At 43.2% G+C, this 18,870-nt stretch overlaps 1 protein-coding gene across 1 annotated transcript in view; it reads left to right on the forward strand.

Moving 5' to 3' along the window:
- TTC7A (tetratricopeptide repeat domain 7A) overlaps positions 1–18,870 on the forward strand; it is a 388,284-nt gene that overhangs the window by 157,924 nt on the left and 211,490 nt on the right. The window contains exons 16-17 of the mRNA XM_075595818.1: positions 2,552–2,561; positions 16,553–16,670. Of these exons, the coding sequence (XP_075451933.1) occupies positions 2,552–2,561; positions 16,553–16,670 (128 nt within the window). The remainder of the gene's footprint in view (positions 1–2,551; positions 2,562–16,552; positions 16,671–18,870) is intronic.

The following is an 18,870-nucleotide window of genomic DNA, read 5'->3' on the forward strand; positions in this document are numbered from 1 at the left end:
TTCTGTAGAATTAGATAATACTTACTACATTTTTTTTTTAAATTGAACTCTTAGTGCCCTATATAATGAGTTTGAATATAATATACAGAGCATCCTTTCATTTCTATAGCAGGTCTTAGCACACTTACCCAGCAGTACAAGATCTATGCAACACTTTATTGTTTGTGATAATGTGTTGCCAATATTCCCAGCAGATTGTGCAGCAAACTGTAACAATAGATAATGTTACCTCAGTAATATAAGAATACATTGTAGCTGCTGAGTTACACTGAGTGAAGGATTGATTGAAACTGAAAGGCGGACATTTAGTGAACCCTGAGAAGCAATATCTCTGCTGATCGATTACAGGAGAACTAATCAACAGCAACTTAAGTAATTTGTTTTGAATAAAGGTAATCAAATGTATTAAAAAAAAAACATATATATAATTCTTTAAGTGCCGCTTGTATTGCTTCTTTATAGGCACTAAAAAAATAAATCCTATGTCGCTTAATGCTCGAATGTTTAAAGGACAAAAATAGAAAACGTTGGGCTAGGTTAACTAAAAGTCGATATTGCTGCAGTAAAATGTAGCGTTCAAAAGAGATGGGGATGGCGGGAGATACTTTCTAGAATTACTGTAGTAAGAATAATGTGTGTGTGTATATATATATATATATATATATATATATATATATATATATATATATATATATATATATAATGCAAGGCTCCTTACCAGGCAGACCATGAGATCCAAGGAACACGAAGTAAGGAAGAGGCAGCACACTTTGTAATGTCAAAAAATAGAATTGTATTCAAAAGCAGGCACAGTCACCGCCGTTTCGGTCTTAAGGACAGGACCATTATCAAGGGCACCCCCTTGAAAAAGGTCCTATTCCAGGACCGAAACGTCGGATTGGGTGATTTATCTTTTCTATTCAGATGCCCAATACAGATTTTCATGATTACTGAACCGAGTGCAGTCTTTCTTTACCGGACGAGAGAATGGTAATGTTGTGTGTGTGTGTGTGTGTATATATATATATATATATATATATATATATATATATATATATATATATATATATATATGTGTGTATGTATATATATAAAATTCTGATACAAATAAGCGTAAACTCGCATAAATCATCACTCACGATGCAGTTGGTGTGTGATGGGTGGGTTTGGTAGATATCATACTTTTCTGACAAATTACAATCTAAGTGGTGTGGTGGGAGTTTTAGAGAGACAGCAGGTGAAGGAATAAGGGCAGTAGATGGTGTAGTGTCTAGCCTTAAACAGTATAAGAAAGTGCTGTACCTTTAAGAGAAGGTGAACAAGTTGCCACATGGCTGTAAGGAGCCATCCTGGCAAGTACTGTAGATGAGATATAACCTGCTGTTTGTTGCATGTAGACACAGCCTTATGCAGTTCCTGAGGAAACGCAATACATACTCTGTTATGCCAAATAAAGAACTTTGATTGATACTTCCCTGTGTCTAGCATGTGTGCTTGGAAGAAAGCAGTGAAGTGTTTCAGTACAACTGAGAACATAACTATGGTGACGAGCAGTGTATGAGATCCCCAGAATTAAGGACAGAGAACTGTTTCGAGACAAGGTTGTAATGAAAATACCATGAACATTTTCCCATATTTTAATAAACTGGCATAGAAACAGTTAATTTGAATTGCCAGTGTACCTTAAAAATACAAATAATTGTTTTTATGGCAGGTGAAGACCTGCCTATTTTTATATGTTTGTGCAGAATGTGAAGTTATTAAAGAATGACCCTTTCTGAGATGATGGGGGGAAGGAAATCTGGCGTCACAATTCTTCTCTGAGTAGAAATAAACTAAAGCCTTCTAATGTATCTTCAAAGACATTCTTTGGTGTTCTGTAGAATACCGGTGAGTTTGGCTAGTAAGGTATTCCATAATGGTGTAAATGTGCTAAATATAAAGATATCATCGGCCTAACAACGATTCAAAAGAAGTACTGACGAATCTTTGTGACAGTTGCGATTAGCTGATTAAATTGATACCAAGAGACGTGTTGGTCCATGTTATATCTCTATCTGTTTTCTCATGCAATAGTATAAGTTGCGTTGGCAAATGTGGTGTCTACGTGTGTATATTAATTATACAACTGTGACACCGAAGGTAAAAGATATGGGGATATTGTAAATTTTCAGACATCTTTTAAATTCAAAAGAAAGACTTTTTTTCCCCTTATACCATAAAAATGTCACTGGCTGCAGATTAATGAGAGGGGGGGTCGAGGATACGTCCAGAAGGTGGGCTCATGCTATGTTGCAGTGAAGGGGATTAAACCCAGAAATTCAACATAGAGGGCTGTGTTTGTCTATTGCACAAGTGGATTTCCATCATTTCAACTTAAAGCCCTCTCTGAAGAAATGCTTTGCGGAAACGTAATTAGAGAAATCTATTTTTCTCCCTTTTATTAGATTGTAAGCTCCCCAGGGCAGAGATTTCCTTTCATATTGTCTGACTTTGTTGTGCTTATTATATTATGATTTCCTGTACTTTATTGTGTTTGTAAAGCTCAGAGTACACACTGGGTGCTATATAAATAAAGATATATACATACATACTGTACATACATGAAACGCTGCATTTATTGTACTGTATATTTTTTGTAATAACCTTTTTCTGTAACCTAAGTATGGCATTTTTGTATCTCAAATCGAAAATAGAATAAGTAATGTTTTGGGCTTTGATTGAACTTCGCACGTTTTGTAGAGTGATTATATTTTCCAACACATTTTGCTACAAGTGATTTTGTGTGCTAAATACATATTTCGCTTATTCAACAGGGACCATGGCCCCTAGTGATTATATTTTTATGTATCCTTAGTAGTGGCAGCGATTAAAGATATATATTGTTACACATTGAGGGTGGGATATTATGAATTTGATGGACCTTGTGTAGGTGAAAAAATAGATCAACTAGATAGCTGTATGTATTAATCCTTGCCACACGTACAAGTCACGTGCTCACAGGTGTGCTGTTCATGATAAAGGTAAAAAAAAATATCACGCAAAAACAGCAGCTAAGAGTATATCTGAAGACTAAGGGGCCTATGCAGAGAGCAGCGCTGGGAAAAATTGGCGAGGGGAATAAATTTTACCTTTAATGGTGTGTTTTTTTCTCTTTATTCAGAAAGGGGCGAAATCTGCAATTAATAGCATATATGAGTGTGGCGAGTTTGAAAGGGAGAGATGCGCGCTGTTTAAACGTGTAAAAAAAACGCTTTTTTTTCCCTTCTCCCTCTGGCCGCCGAGCTCCAGTTTCCTGCCAACTTTTGTCGAATTTAACTCCAGTTTAATGGCGCGATCAGCCGCGAGATGGCGATCGCGCCTTTCTGAATACGGCCGTTTTAAAACCTGGCGAGATTTAGATTCTCGCCAGCCGCGCGGCGAGATTTAAAAAAAAAGGGCGCTTTTTTCTACACTCGCCATTACCTGCCTTTCTAAAGGCAGATTTCGCCAAAAAATGCCGCTTTTCCTGTTAGCGCTGCTCTCTGCATGAGGCCCTAAAAGTACAATTAAGTCTGTAAAATGAGCAAAGCTGCACAGTATGAAAACACGGGCAGAATTGCTGCAGATTTCCAATGTTCAAAACTGTTTGAAGTCTGTTCCTGTAAAGGATTGTAACATAATTTTTTTTAATGAAGGTAAAACAAGTGTTGGACAATCCAGTGTGATTTATATCTGGTAAAAAAAAAAGAAGCGATGCAAGTGTTAGAACACTAACTTTGCGCCTACACTATAACTAACCCACATACACCCACTAACACACACACACACACACACACACACACACACACACACACACACACACATACACACACACACACACACACACACACACCAACCAAACCGTGCTACAGAATTCAGAGGTACGGATTAGCAGGAGAAGTGAAACTGCATGTAGCAAAGTAACACTCTTAGGGGCCTATTCACAAAGCAGTGATAGTTTAAAGGGTGATAAATGTCCTTATAGCGTGATACTGCCCACTCTGCTATTCACAAAGCAGTCATAACCGTGCAGTATCTCGCTATTATGGCTTTCTATCACCCCTAAACAGTCAGAGAGACTCTCTTATCGCCGACTTATCGGAGCTTACTGAATAGCAGTAGGCTTCTTTGGCGATAAGGTGGCGATAAGTGGCTTATAGGAGCTTTCTGCATAGGCCCCATAGTCGGACGCAAATGCACTGATTTTATCACTGCTTTATGAATAGGCCGCTTAATGTGAGAAAAAACCCTGCGGTATCAATGTACTGTAAGTGCTACGAGCATAATTAAAAAAAATATATATATATGTAACCCATCTTCCCCCCCCCCCCCCCAGACTCTACGGTGGTGTCTAGGGTGCATGAGGGCAGATTACATGTGGTGTGGTGCGTACCTGTGAGGAACAGGAGGGCCTGAGCTTCCCGCGATGTTGTGGGGGAGCCAGGACCGGGCTTCTGGGGTGGTAGCCTCCATGATATCTTAGTGGTGCAGCGCCTCCATCTTCTATACTCCCAGGAATATGGGACAGGACCGGTATAGAAAAACCCCTTGGGTCCCAGGGTTATACTCTCCAAGTCACACACAGTCTTTATGGATGAGGGATAGTCTCTTTATTTGACAACGCAACAATATCTCAACGATAAGGACTTCCAACAGCCGCAACACAATAGCCAGGACGGGTTATACGCCACTCGCCTTCGCCCAGATAATTCCTCCTCTCCTTCCCTCCAAGTCACTCTTCCGGCAGGATGGTCTGAGCTAGGGCTTCAATACCCCGTGGCCCACCCCCGAGGTTAGCCTTGCGGTGGGTCTTGGATTCTCTCCCATCACCCCTGGCAGTGGGGTGAGGGCATTGGTCCACCAAGTCTATAATTCTATCAGCTCTACTTAAAAGACGCTGATCCTGTACACTCTCCTTTCACCTGCACTTTGCGCAGGGGAACCCGTGGTTCTCTCGAAATCCTCGGTCCAATCCGCAGGATTTCTCGACTCATGGCCTGTTAGCGGCACTGCATACTCCCGGCATAACTAACCGGCAACTCCAGACTCCGACTAATCTCGAATGAAAACCGAAGAGCTCTCTCGCACGAAAAGAAGAACAAACTACTCACCGGAGTTTGCTGCTAAATATAGAGCTAGTCCCACCCCTCATGATGTCAACAGGACCTCCCCTCGTGCTCACGCCTTCAGCAGAGTCCAGGCCTGCGTCTATCAGTCAGGATAGGGCTATAAGGGGGGAAAACCCAGGATGATTACTGGTGCCTGATCGTAACAGGACTTACCACAGCAGAAGGAAGATATTTATAGCCTGTGCTGTTTACAGGGGGCTACACTCTCCCTATGGTGGAATCCAATGGTCCCCGCTTGGACCTATCTTTAGCAGAACCATCCTGCGGTGAACCACCTGAGAAAAAGCACACATAAAATTATCATAATACATGCATAATGAGGTAGGTTAATACAAGTACACCCAGGTACTCCCGACATGGAACACCTTGCAGATAATGCCTTGGATCAGGCTTCCTTACCCGTCGTCCATTATGATCAGTGACAGTCACAGCGAACGACTGAACCGGCCCATGCTCAGGCCTGTATGTAACACCGTGCATGTAAATACACCTACCGATGCTCCATATGCGTACTAGCTCACTAATCTTATCTTCATTGTGATACCCCGCGCGACTGAACTTGGTCCGAAGGTACTCTTGGACTGCCTCCCTAAGCCAACTGTCTCGGCTCTCCTCAATCTCTCTCATGATGGGCTCCGGCACGTAGGGATATTCATACCCGTGGGACTGCCGGTATCTAGCGACTATGGCCCGGTCAGCTCGACTTAGCTTGGTAAGTGAGCGGTGCCCTGCCCTGCTTGGCAGTACCCAAAATACAGGCTCCTCTGGAGCTACCTCATCATACAATACATTGGGGCCTTGAGGTACAATGCGTTTCTGTTCTATCTCCCTAAACCGGTGATCTAACTCATCCTCTATCTCCTGCGAAGTGAAAGAACCAGCTACCCACCAATGATCTACCACATCAATCTTTATCAACAAGAACCGTGTACGGTCCATCCCTTCGTGGTATCCAGTGAACAACGGTGCCCACCATTTGTCGCGGTGCTCGTACTCTGTGACCTGACTAGGACGTTCTACATCAGACTCTACCTGTGATGATACACCGGTCGTACCCGCATCAGTAGATCGCGAGCAATCTCTCCTTCCCTTAGCATTATAATTCCTAGTGGGGTTCATTTTGTGCACCACTTTACTGGTAGACCCAGCCTCTACTGGAGTGGAAGACTCACGGTTCCTCCCTCTAGCTGCGGGAGAAAACGGCACAGGGTTAAGTACAGGTATAACACTTGAATACCGTATTTCCCCCTCCGACCCTTCTTCACTCAACTCCCAGTCCCGCAAGTCCTTGGAGTATTTGGGGTTTTTACATAATTTATCCCTGGTAAGTCCCGGTGGCACCACTCGTGATGGGGCAGGGGCAGTGGCCGGGGCAGGGGGGCTAGGGGCCGGGGTTGGAGAAACGTCCAGAACATTGTCCAGCAACCGGGTGACACCCCGCCCAATTAACTTTTTCTTAGCGGCACTCCCCCTCATACTTTGAGTTTCTCGGGAGGGGCCGCGACTCTGTAAGTTAGCCCTGGCCATGACAGCGGCTATGTGTTGAGGGGAGAATATCCCTCCCAGACTTGTCTTCTTCCCAGTGGAACTGGAACTGATGTTATCCGAATCGCCTGCAGAGTCCCCATCCGCCCGGGGTCACGCACCGGCAGTGCGTCGAGGACCGCCGGGGGCAGCGGTGGAACATCCGGCACCCGGTCGAACAAGTAGGCCTCAAGCCTCTCTATCTCGTTCTCCGTGAGTGCGGTCTGTGCCTGGCGGGAGTAAGGGGGTGTTGGGGTCTCCTTACCACTCCGCTGCTTCTTGATGACATCGGGCTCCTCTAGGATCGTCTCGGTTTCCGTTGCGCTGGGAGTCACCACGGCAGTGGGACTCATACGGGCCTCCGGCCGCACCAGCGTTCGCCGTCGGATGGTCCCCGGACTCGTCTGCTCTTTTTTAATGCCTTTGGGGTGGTTCGCCGGTAGACGCATCGCCACCGATGGTACACCAATCTCCTCCTCCGAAAAAATCACGATCGGTTCCTCCGCAGGGAGTCACCTGGATCTTCAGCGATACGACCAGTGGATATAGGTACAAAATGTTCTCGCTTGTGCACCTCCACTGCGGTCGCGCTTGTCTTGGTTGCCAGCTTGCTTAGTTCAATAGCTAGCTGAGCCTTGGGTCCTCCCGATATGGTATAACGGGGACCCAGGGCGGTCTTTTCTTTGTCTTCCGCCACCTCCGTCAAAGTTCCTGGAGAGGCACCTCGCGGCGTTCCGAACAAATCCCGTGGCTCGGTTGGTCAGAGGTAGAACGTGCCACATTTAGGGCATCGGGCCTTGGTGCTTGGTACCGCGCCCGGTAGCCCGCAGTGCACACACAAACACCGAACGTATTCGTGCTCAGCTACCTCCACGACTAGTAATGGAAGTACTCATCTCGGACATGGTTCGCTCAGAGTGAAGACAGTTCAGTGTTCCAACTCCTTGCTCCTCGAATGCCAGACAGAAGTGACGCTCTTCGCTCAGGTTTCCGATACCTCCCTTCGTGGGGGAGGACTCTCCTGATTTGCTCTCCTTGGGCCCCCTCCCAAGGAATCCAGAGGCGGGATCTTTCCCTTGTCAGCGTGACGTGGCCGGGCTTTTCGACCATTCACTACACAGGTGGGTGGGCTTTCGGCTTTCACGCCGCTCCGCGCCCCTTGCCAAAAATCCGGGTTTGGCGCTAAATTGTTACACATGTCCCGCCACATTTTCCTGATAGTGTCTGAGCACAATGCACGTGTTTGCTCCAGGCTTGGCGGGAACCGCCATCTTAGATCACTGTCCTTGCTCTGCGGAGAGCGCAGGTGGGGATGGCCGCCATTTTGGACGAGTCCTCCAAATGTCCATGTGCCCTATCCTCAATGTCTAACGGGTATCTCGTACCTAAAATTCACTGACGGACTGTCACTTGTGTGCTCTGCATTCTGTTTCTCACTAATTTGAGGTGGCTTGTACCCCAGGCTCAGCGGAACTCCTCTCCTTCAGGCACTACACTCGGTGTTTACCATGCAAGTGTTCCGGGGTGCGGGTGTGTGTGGGTGATAGCTATGGTACCTCTTGGCTAGGTACGGGCGTCTCCGGCTTTTGGCCACTCAGAGCGCGGGCCCTGGGCCATGGTCCCTGGGCTGACCCCCCCAGTTGCCTCACGCTACCTGCCTCAAGGGACTTGGTCAGCTCTAACTATCCACCCTTCACTACGCGGCCCTGGGGTATGGTCCCCGGATTGGTTACCGCTATGACCCCCCCAGGCTGTGCAATCGCACCCTTCCTCCTCCAGCACCTGCATGGAGAGTGCATCTTACTCTGACTGTTCCGCCTTGCTGTAAGCCGGTCCTGATCTGACATATCTCTCAGCAGCGCCTCCAAATGTAACCCATCGTCCCCCCCCCCAGACTCTACGGTGGTGTCTAGGGTGCATGAAGGCAGATAACATGCGGTGTGGTGCGTACCTGTGAGGAACAGGAGGGCCTGAGCTTCCCGCGATGTTGTGGGGGAGCCAGGACCGGGCTTCTGGGGTGGTAGCCTCCATGATATCTTAGTGGTGCAGCGCCTCCATCTTCTATACTCCCAGGAATATGTGACAGGACCGGTATAGAAGAACCCCTTGGGTCCCAGGGTTGTACTCTCCAAGTCACACACAATCTTTATGGAGGAATAGTCTCTTTATTTGACAACGCAACAATATCTCAACGATAAGGACTTCCAACAGCCGCAACACAATAGCCAGGACGGGTTATACGCCACTCGCCTTCGCCCAGATAATTCCTCCTCTCCTTCCCTCCAAGTCACTCTTCCGGCAGGATGGTCTGAGCTAGGGCTTCAATACCCCGTGGCCCACCCCCGAGGTTAGCCTTGCGGTGGGTCTTGGATTCTCCCCCATCACCCCTGGCAGTGGGGTGAGGGCATTGGTCCACCAAGTCTATAATTCTATCAGCTCTACTTAAAAGACGCTGATCCTGTACACTCTCCTTTCACCTGCACTCTGCGCAGGGGAACCCGTGGTTCTCTCCAAATCCTCGGTCCGATCCGCAGGATTTCTCGACTCATGGCCTGTTAACGGCACTGCATACTCCCGGCATAACTAACCGGCAACTCCAGACTCCGACTAATCTCGAACGAAAACCAAAGAGCTCTCTCACATGAAAAGGAGAACAAACTACTCACCGGAGTCGGCTACTAAATATAGAGCTAGCCCCGCCCCTCGTGATGTCAACAGGACCTCCCTTCGTGCTCACGCCTGCAGCAGAGTCCAGGCCTGCGTCTATCAGTCAGGATAGGGCTATAAGGGGGGAAAACCCAGGATGATTACTGGTGCCTGATCTTAACAGGACTTACCACAGCAGAAGGAAGATAGGTATAGCCTGTGCTGTTTACAGGGGGCTACATATATAATAATACAACTATCTGGCAAGCATGGCTGGAAGATGTCTGCTGTCCCTGCATTTGATAGCACAGATGCTTCTAATGCACTAAATTATGGAGGAAATGGAAAGAAGCCATGTTAGTGAGTGAAGATAAAAGGAAGAAAGGTCTCTTACTGGGTGCTCAGGTCAAAGTATATGATCTTTATGTCAATATACCTGCAGATAAAAACACAAGGTATGAGCAGGGCTGCAGGCAGCCTCTCTTCCCCCACCGCTCTCCCCCTCTCACCCCCACCTCTCGCCCTCCCTCTCGCTCACACCTCTATCGCCCCCTCCTTTTTTCCTCTTGTCACCACCTTTCCCTCTCTCTCTCTCTCTCTCTCTCTCTCTCTCTCTCTCTCTCTCTCTCTCTCTCTCTCCTCCACTTCTCCCCCTCTCTTGCCCCTACTTCTACCCTCTCTCTCTCCCACATCACACCCTCAACTTTCCCTCTCTCCCCCTCCCTCCTCCAATCCTACTCAATAACCCCCCTTCCTCCAACACAATAACGCTACACAATAACCCCCCTCCTCCAAAACAATAACCACCTCTAAAAAAAAATTAACGTTCTACTCGTGAACAGGTCAGTGCTCTCTGAGCTCCGAGTTCAGCAGGGACATGCAAACTTCAACCCTACGCATTTCACTTCAAAAAGCTTCTTCAGTGGTAGGCTGATTAGCCTGTCGCTCTCCCAAAGAAAGCCAGTGAGGCTGCAAATCCCTCCCCCTCTGTGAATGGAATGGAGAGCAGTGTGCACATGGGGCAGGAGGGAGTACAAAGAGAGGGAAGGAGAGACAGCAAGGAGTGGAGGACACTGGTGAGTTAAGTAGAAGAGGAGGGAGTGTAGTGTGCACAGAGAGGAGCAAACACAGTAAGGCAGAGAGTGCAAAGAGAGGGGTGGAGAGAGTGCAAAGAGGAGATGGGCATGATGGAGAAGGAAGTAAGGTGGGGAAGAGGGGACAAGAGACAGCAAGGCATTACAGGGAGGGGTGAAAACAAAGAGTGATGTTTAATAACCTTTCAGATCTTCTATTTCCTAAGTGTTTTTAAGACATATATAAGATACCTTGCAGGTCATTGAAGTTAACAAGCCATAAATTGTGTAATGGCACAACACCACTTGGTAAATATTGCCCACTGTACAGTAATATGGATCACATTTAGGTTATAAAAATGCTTGTTCTTGGAGACTTCACAAGGTTAGTAAGAAATACATAATTTGGAGACTACAACTCTTCAATACTAAAAACAGTCAGTTATATTTATTCCTGCTGTGGGAATGTTACACATTATGCCCTTGATCTTGTTGGTTTATGTGTCTCTTTCAAGTGGGCAGTTGCACAACAAGATAAACATTTCTGGGCTGGAAGTAGTTTGCAAGCTTCAATGATCATTACCAAGTAGTTACAGTCATTATGGGAAGAATGATAATAAGGCACAGACAAATATCAGCACTAGCAATGGAGACGGCAAAAGAAGTATCCACTAAGCCAGGAGTGGCCAACTTCAGTCCTCAAGGGCCACCAACAGGTCAGGTGTTAAGAATATTCCTGCTTCAGAATAGGTGTCTTTGACTGAGCCACTGATTAAGCCACATGTGCTGAATCAGGGATATGCTTAAAAGCGAACCTGTTGGTGGCCCTAGAGGACGGGGGTTGGCCGCTCCTGCCCTAAGTCATCTTCTTTATTATCTGCAATCCTCTCATTTCCTGACTCTGACTGACAGGGAGATCTTACTTAGTGAATGGCAATGTCTTTTACGTCTGGGAATGCTACACAAAGGGTTAACCAGGTAGCACACCAAAAGACATTACAGTTCAACTATCAGACATATTTATTACAAATACAGCCATGGGGTGCCAATGTTCCGGTCCCTGGGACTTTCCTTCCCCGAGTTAATGCTTTGTTTGCCTGTGACTTGCCTATTGGGGTAGGTGTCTAACCTTGAGCCCCCTTAGGCTACGGCCCTAGTGCGCGCGACGGGTGCCTGGCTGCGGTCGCTCCCTGCGTCAGCACAATATGATGGACTCCAGGCAACTGGTGGCAGGGGTGCGGCCATGACGTTACGTGGCTGGTTAGCCCTCATTGGCTGAACCGCCGCTGTGATGTGGCAAACGATCGCCCGCCGCTCCAAAAGACATTTCTTGTCTTTTGGCAAAGGCGGTCGCTCATCGTGCTTCCTGCAGGCACGAGCAGGTAGTTACTGGGGCTGGCCCCGTAGAGGGCCGTACTGTGTGTGCCGCGCACGCCGCCGCGTAAGCAGTGGGGACTCGGCCTTATGTCATTTTTTCTTGCTACATTGGTATTTGTTGCTTTTTTGCATGAGTGTGCATTAAAGTGGCAATACAGGTGTTTTTATATATATATATATATATATATATATATATATATATAAATATATATATATATAAATATATATATATATATATATATATATATATATAAATATATATATGTAAATAAATGCAGCAGTTGCTTAGCTTTAAGGAAATGTAATTATATAAGCTGTCAATCGATCCATTCTCCTGTGATTGATTGGCAATGATCCTGCTTTCCCTGGTTCACTCTATGGCCACCTATTTCAAAGGAGCAAGTTATGTGCCTTAGTAAATGGTTATTATAGCAACCCAAAGAAGCATAAAACTCATTAAAAAGGGTATAAAGAGTGCAGGATTTTTTTTTTTAATGCAGTAAGTTATCTAATATTACACATCAGATGTATTGCATTAAAAATCCTGTGGTTTTTTTTTAATACATTAAAAACTCATTAAAAAGGGCATAAAGGGGGAGGGGTAAAAATAATGCAGTATTATCTAAAGTATTATCACTCAATTTCACCAAAATGAAAATGAGTGAAAGTAAAAAATCTTGTCCAATATATTGCATTTAGACAAGTGTTTAAATCTAAAAAAAAGTCCATGACATAGACAGGTCCCTTCAGTCTGTGGTACTTAAGATGTGCTTTGGTGCTACTATTTTGTTCATCTTCCCGTACTCCAGATAGATAGTGCCAGTCAGTATTCTATTAAATAATAAAGTGCACACAAAACAATAGCCTGTACAGTGTAGTACCTTTTAATTTCAGTTGATTCATAAATAAAGTAATGCACTCACAAACATAAAAAATATCCAAGTTAATATAAAGGAGTTCTTCACAGTTGACGTCCTCTGTGTTGGTCACTGCCTCTTGTCCCACTAAGTGCTGCTATGTGCCCACACTTTCGGCTTTAGGTAACCATGGCAACACCAAGCATCACTTGATCTCCGGAGCTCCACCCTCCCTTCCTCACGAAACGCGTAGGTACAAAAGCGCGACCTGGTAGAGCTCTGGCAATCAAGTGGCTTCTGGCATCGTCAAGGTTGTTATAGTTACCTGAAGCCGGAAGTGCGGGCAGTTAGCACCGCACGGTGGGACCAGAGGCAGCGACCGACACACAGTTTGCCACTGTGAAGTAATTAACGGCAGACTCCTACAGATCAGCTTGGATATTTTTTTATGTTTGTGCATGCATTATTTTATTTAGGAATCAACTAAAATGAAAGGTATTACACTGTAGAGGCTATTGTTTTGTGTTCACTTTTTATTTCGTAAAGTATTATCTAATACCACACAACTGATTTATTTAAAAAACAAACACACATATAGGGTTTTGAATGTATTCCTGTTTTAAGATCCATTTGTATTTTGTGTCTGGTAATGACATGTTCTAGAACCCTTTCTAATAAATTTAGAATATAGTAATAGAATAGGACCCCCTTAATTGTCAATAGATATGACGTGTATGAATTCGGTACTAACCTTGCATGTTATGATGTATTGATTGGTTAACATACATTCTACAGTAATTCAAAAAATATGTTCCTTCCCTCAGATAGCAAAAATAAGATTAGAAGCCCCCAAAATATTGATTTATCATTGAGATTTAAATAATACAAAATAGTTACAGCCTCTGTATATGTCTTGTTGAAGTTCATAAAATGGAAATAATGTTTTTTTATTTGGTTTCAGTAGTTCTAATTTTATTTCAAAGCTTAATCAATACATTCATCGAATTATTCACATATCATAAAAAAAAGTGTTAATTCATTAAATTCCTCCAATATCACAAATGGCTGCTGGCAAAAATCCATAATTTTGGAATGATGTTTGTACTAAAGCTATATGAAAGTATCATAGAAAATACTTTATAAAACGAGTATTGTTATATCTCATCTGCCGTCGCTTTCACTTTAGTGTGACTACCAAGTTTTCAGTTTTACAAAGAGAAAAATGGCCGAATTCACTAAAATGACACTCAATTTATCTTCTCAGCAATTTCAAACTTTCTCATTCAAGCAATCACTCGGTAATTGCTCTGCTAAACTACATGCCAATAAATGTTGGATTTCACAATTTCTCTACAGCTTGTAGAGAGCAACATAAATGATGGCAAAAATGCTGTTTTCAACTGTTCAATGGAGTTTTTGCTGTGATTATTTATACAGAAAGTACCAGAATTTAGTGTCGGTTATACAGTGATACATCACCATTAGAATGAACAGTATTAGTTGAGTATCTCAGTTAATCAAAGTATAGTCTGACTGCACACTCAAGCCAATAGCTGGGGTTCAACAGTTGCAAATCTTGTTTCTCATACAGCATTTTTTAATCAAATGTAAGAAGCTTCTTCACCAAGTTTCTTACATTTGATGCCCATCATTCGTCTTTGAAATTTGTGCCACGTTAGGCAGTCGTCTAATTAGCTATGTTTTCAAAATTGAAGGAATTAAATGATGAATTTGGGGTTGGAAACATCTCTTTAGAACAGGTGTCTCATTGTCAAATGGTAAAAATGGAATTGCCCACCAGTTTTAATATAGAAAAATACTAAAAAATTATTAATCAACGTTTCGGTGCACAATTACACCTTTATCCGGACATAACGTCAAGTCCTGATGAAGGTGTAATTTTGCACTGAAACGTTGATTCTTTAATCATTTTGGGGTATTTTTTTATATTGAGACTGGTGTGCTATTCGATTTTTGTTACATGTTTGTCACAGCAGGACTACAATGAATGTGCACCCAGCATCTCCACTCTTGAGAATGCTTCACTGCCAAATGGTGCCACAGACATTTTGGCTACAAATCCACATATTGTCCTATTCCACTCATTTAGTGGAGAGAGGCGATGGGCTAAAGGAATGACAGAATATTACGGGCAATGTGCGTACCGACTCTTGTGTCTTCTTGAAACGGGAAAAGGACACTATGAAGTCTTTTGTTGTCCCATTGACACTCTCCAGACCATAGCTAATTCACAAAATACTGTAGCAATGAAGTACCTTTACTTTAACTTGTGTAGATGTACTGTAGTATGAAATTGCCTTTTTTGGCATTAATTTAACTTTAAATGCGATCATGCATATCCACAGCTTTACACACATAGCTGTTGCTTCTCTGTATTTTAAGTGGAGCAACATTACATCACTATGTCGGGAGAGAGAAACCAACATCAGGCCTGAGATACCACAAGCTGGGAAGTGCCCAAGATCCCTATGACTGAGATAGAGAAGAAATTGCAAACCCTCTCAATGGGAATACTGTGTAAGAACAATTGTAAATGTAGTTACTGTGTGCTTTTTCTCACTAAATGAATAAGTATTACAGTAACACAGTAACACACAGTACAGTATCTATCTCAAGAATAAAATTAAGCACAGTAGATGCTAAAGTCAATGATAGACTATGGGGACATAGTATATGATACAGCACTTCAAACTCACCTTGGCAAACTAAGCACCCTCTACAACTCAATATACCGCTTTGTCCTAACATGGAACTACAACACACAGAACTGTTAAATGCTCCAAGAACTACAGATGCAGCGGCCGTTTTTCGAACATTTCATGGAGCCGTTTTCGTGTGCTCTGCTGTATTCCACGCGGCATTCACGCAGCCAAACACACCAGGCACACATGTTTATCGCGATTGCTTTGTTTGAATTTCATGGATTCTGTTTCTTTAGGTGCAATTCTTTGCGTATCCGTGGCAGAAATGAATTAATTGTAATGTGTGCAGTACTGTGCTACTGTGTCAATTTCAGGTGTTTAAAAAACAGAACTCTAAAATGCCATTTTCTGCACTCATGTCTTAAGGCAGTAAGGTTGGAAGAAATCACGCGCCATGACATGGGTATTCCGAGGTATACAACGCGTGAAATGTTCAAATAACGGCTGCTGCATCTGTAGTTTGGCTATCACTAAAGTCCAGGCGCAAAATCCATTTTTCCTGTCTGGCCTTCAAATACTTTCCGGGCAAACTACCGGGCTATATGAACAATCGCCTCACCCCTACCACACGCAGCACTTAATGCCCGAGATCTGACTTCAGGAGATAGTTCACAAAGAATCTGGCAGCTCTTCCTTCTGTTACCGTGCACCTCCCGTCTGGAACAACCTACCAGAGACTCTCAAAACCACCTCCAGTATAAGTCATTTCAAGACTTCAGCTGTGTCACATTTTAATCTTGTCTGTAACTGTTAAATACGCTCATAACATATATTGTCTCTAACTGTCCATGAAATGTCTGTAAATATAATGTGTAACAATGTATTATCATTATAAGGCTGTGCCCAGGACATACTTGAAAACGAGAAGTAACTCTCAATGTATTATTTCCTGGAAAAACATTTTACAAAGAAATTAACTTGCAAAACATGCATTGCAATAAACGAGCTTTGTCATTACCAGAGGGCATCCATGATGCTGTATGGTAATAGTGCAAACGGTTGTTTGCATTTACGTTAGGAGATAATATTTAGTGCATCCATATAAAGCCTCTGCAGTGCTTTCCATGCTGCTGCTGTTCCAGTGTTTGTAATTATTCATACAAATGAAAAGCTGCTGGCCCAAAGGTGATCATTAAAATGTGGCTCTCAAGCAAACCTAACCTGGAATCTGTTCAGTAACTATGTTTATCATTATGTTACAGTTGGAGGAAGGAGAACGTTTTGCAAAGCTGGTGACAGAGATGGGAGAGGATGCAGGAGAGTGCCTTGCTAAAGGCTTTTTGACATTGGGACTGGCATACAGCCTTCAAGCTACTGATGGTAATATGTCCTTTTTACTATGTATCCACTTTGAAATCCAGTGTAAATACAAAGAACCAATAAGAAGCTCATTAACATCTACTTCAGTCTCTGACATACCAAAGGGTTTTTTTAATGCAGTAATCCACACTGTTGTCCTATAAATGGTTAACACAGCAATGTCTCTTTAGATGCAGAAATGAACACATTTGACTATTTTATTATTTTACAGATGCAGCAACGAGTATCCAAACACTTGCCTTTGAAAATCTGGGGCAATCTCCCAGTAATGCTGCAACATTTCTGTGACATATCTGCAAACAGACTAATGGCCCATCGGATTAACAATGCGGGGGTCCCTGGCAGTCTCATTCAGTTTGAATGGGACTGCCAGGGATCCCTGCAGTGTTAATCCGATGGGCCATTAGTCTGTCTGCAGACATGTCACAGAAATGTTGCAGCATTGCTGGGGTATTGGCCCAGATTTTCCTCGGCAATTGTTCGGATACTCGTGGCTGCATCAGTATAAACAACATTTTGCCAGCCGATCTTTGGCTACCCATGAAAGTTGCCTCTGTTAATAGAATGAGTCCGACGTTTTAACATACCCCGTGAGTTTGCTCATGGGAGGAGCTGCGACAATGTAGTCAGTAATGAGTATATGTGAGAAGGAGAAAGTGAACAATTAATCTTTTTCACAAACCTGGCTATACAATAGGATGTTAAACACATCTAAATGGAATTATATTGTGGTGTGTAAATAATTTTTACTTGGCTGTTATATCGCTGAGGTTACATTGTAACATCGTAGATGAGGTTGAAAAAATACATACTGCATGTCCATCGAGTTCAATCTATGTATGTTAAATTTAGATGACAAATACTTATCCTATATATGTATTTACAGTGTATTGATCCAAGGCAAATAAAAAAAACCCAGGGAAACATTATCCAATGATGTCTCATAAGGGAAAAATAAATTCCTTCCTGACTCCAATATTGGCAATCAGATTTCTCCCCTGCATAAACATCCTTCCCATGTTTACTTATTTGGTATATCCGTGTATACCTTTACTTTACAAAAATATGTTTAACTTTTTTTTAAACATATCTATTGTATCTTCCATCAGTCTCCATGGGTAATGAATTCCACATTGTAGCTGCCCTTACTGTAAAGAACCCTTTAATTTGTTGCTGGTGAAATCTCCTTTTCTCCAACCTTAGGCCAGGTCCATTGTGCCTTCGCCGTGCGGAGGTGTGCGCGGCCGTGACGTCACCCACTTATAGCGTTTTTTGGCCATGGTACACACGCTGTCTGGGGGCGTGCCAGTGATGTCACAGAGCTGGTTCGCCCTCATTGAGCGAACTGCTCACGTGACCTGTCTGTTCGCTCAGCGTGCGGACGCCCCTGCACTGCCGGTTGTACCATGGCCCCAGGCTTAAGGGATGACCACATGTGGTTTGTACTGCCCTTGGGATGAATAGTTCCTTGTTTTGACCTTAAGTATATTTGTATATAGTTATTATATCTCCTTAGACACATCTTTACTAATGAAAAACAAATCTGCTTTAGCTAGCCTCTCCCCATAAGTCAGATCTACTGTGCAATTTTTTTTATTTGGTGACTCTTCTCTATACTTTTTTAAGTTCCATAATGTATTTTTTATTGTGGTTTTGCAACTTTCTTATTCATTTAATTTGATTAAAAGATACCTATGCAAAAGCTCAGCATGGTAATTTCTTGTAATGCTACAGTATCTTTTTTCTGTATCCCCTTTAAAGATGCAAACACTGGTATTCTATTTTTAGAAATAATTTTAATTTCAGAAAATAGCGGACATCTAGAGGAAAAAAATGTTTTCAACTGTGAATCACATGTGTTTTTAGATTTGAAAATTCCTCCTAAAACGTAAATGAACTGAGTGCAGTGGCGTGTTAAGTTTGTTAAATATAGGCAGTTGAAGCAATTTTAAAGTATAATCAAAAAAATATATAACTCTTTGGGGCCTATTCACTAAACTTAGGTAAAATCAGTGCATTGCCGATCGACTTTGCATTGTTTTATCGCGCTATAAAACATGTTGGTAAAAAAAGTATTCACTAAGAAAAAATCAAAGTTTTTAAAAGTTTGTTAAAAAGAAAAATGCAGCATTGAACGACTTCACATAGCGTCACATGGTATATCCCCAATCTGGTTGGTTGTAGTAAACCATTTGACCGA

This window comes from Ascaphus truei, chromosome 4, assembly GCF_040206685.1.
Source record: "Ascaphus truei isolate aAscTru1 chromosome 4, aAscTru1.hap1, whole genome shotgun sequence".
Classification (NCBI taxonomy): Eukaryota; Metazoa; Chordata; class Amphibia; order Anura; family Ascaphidae; genus Ascaphus; species Ascaphus truei.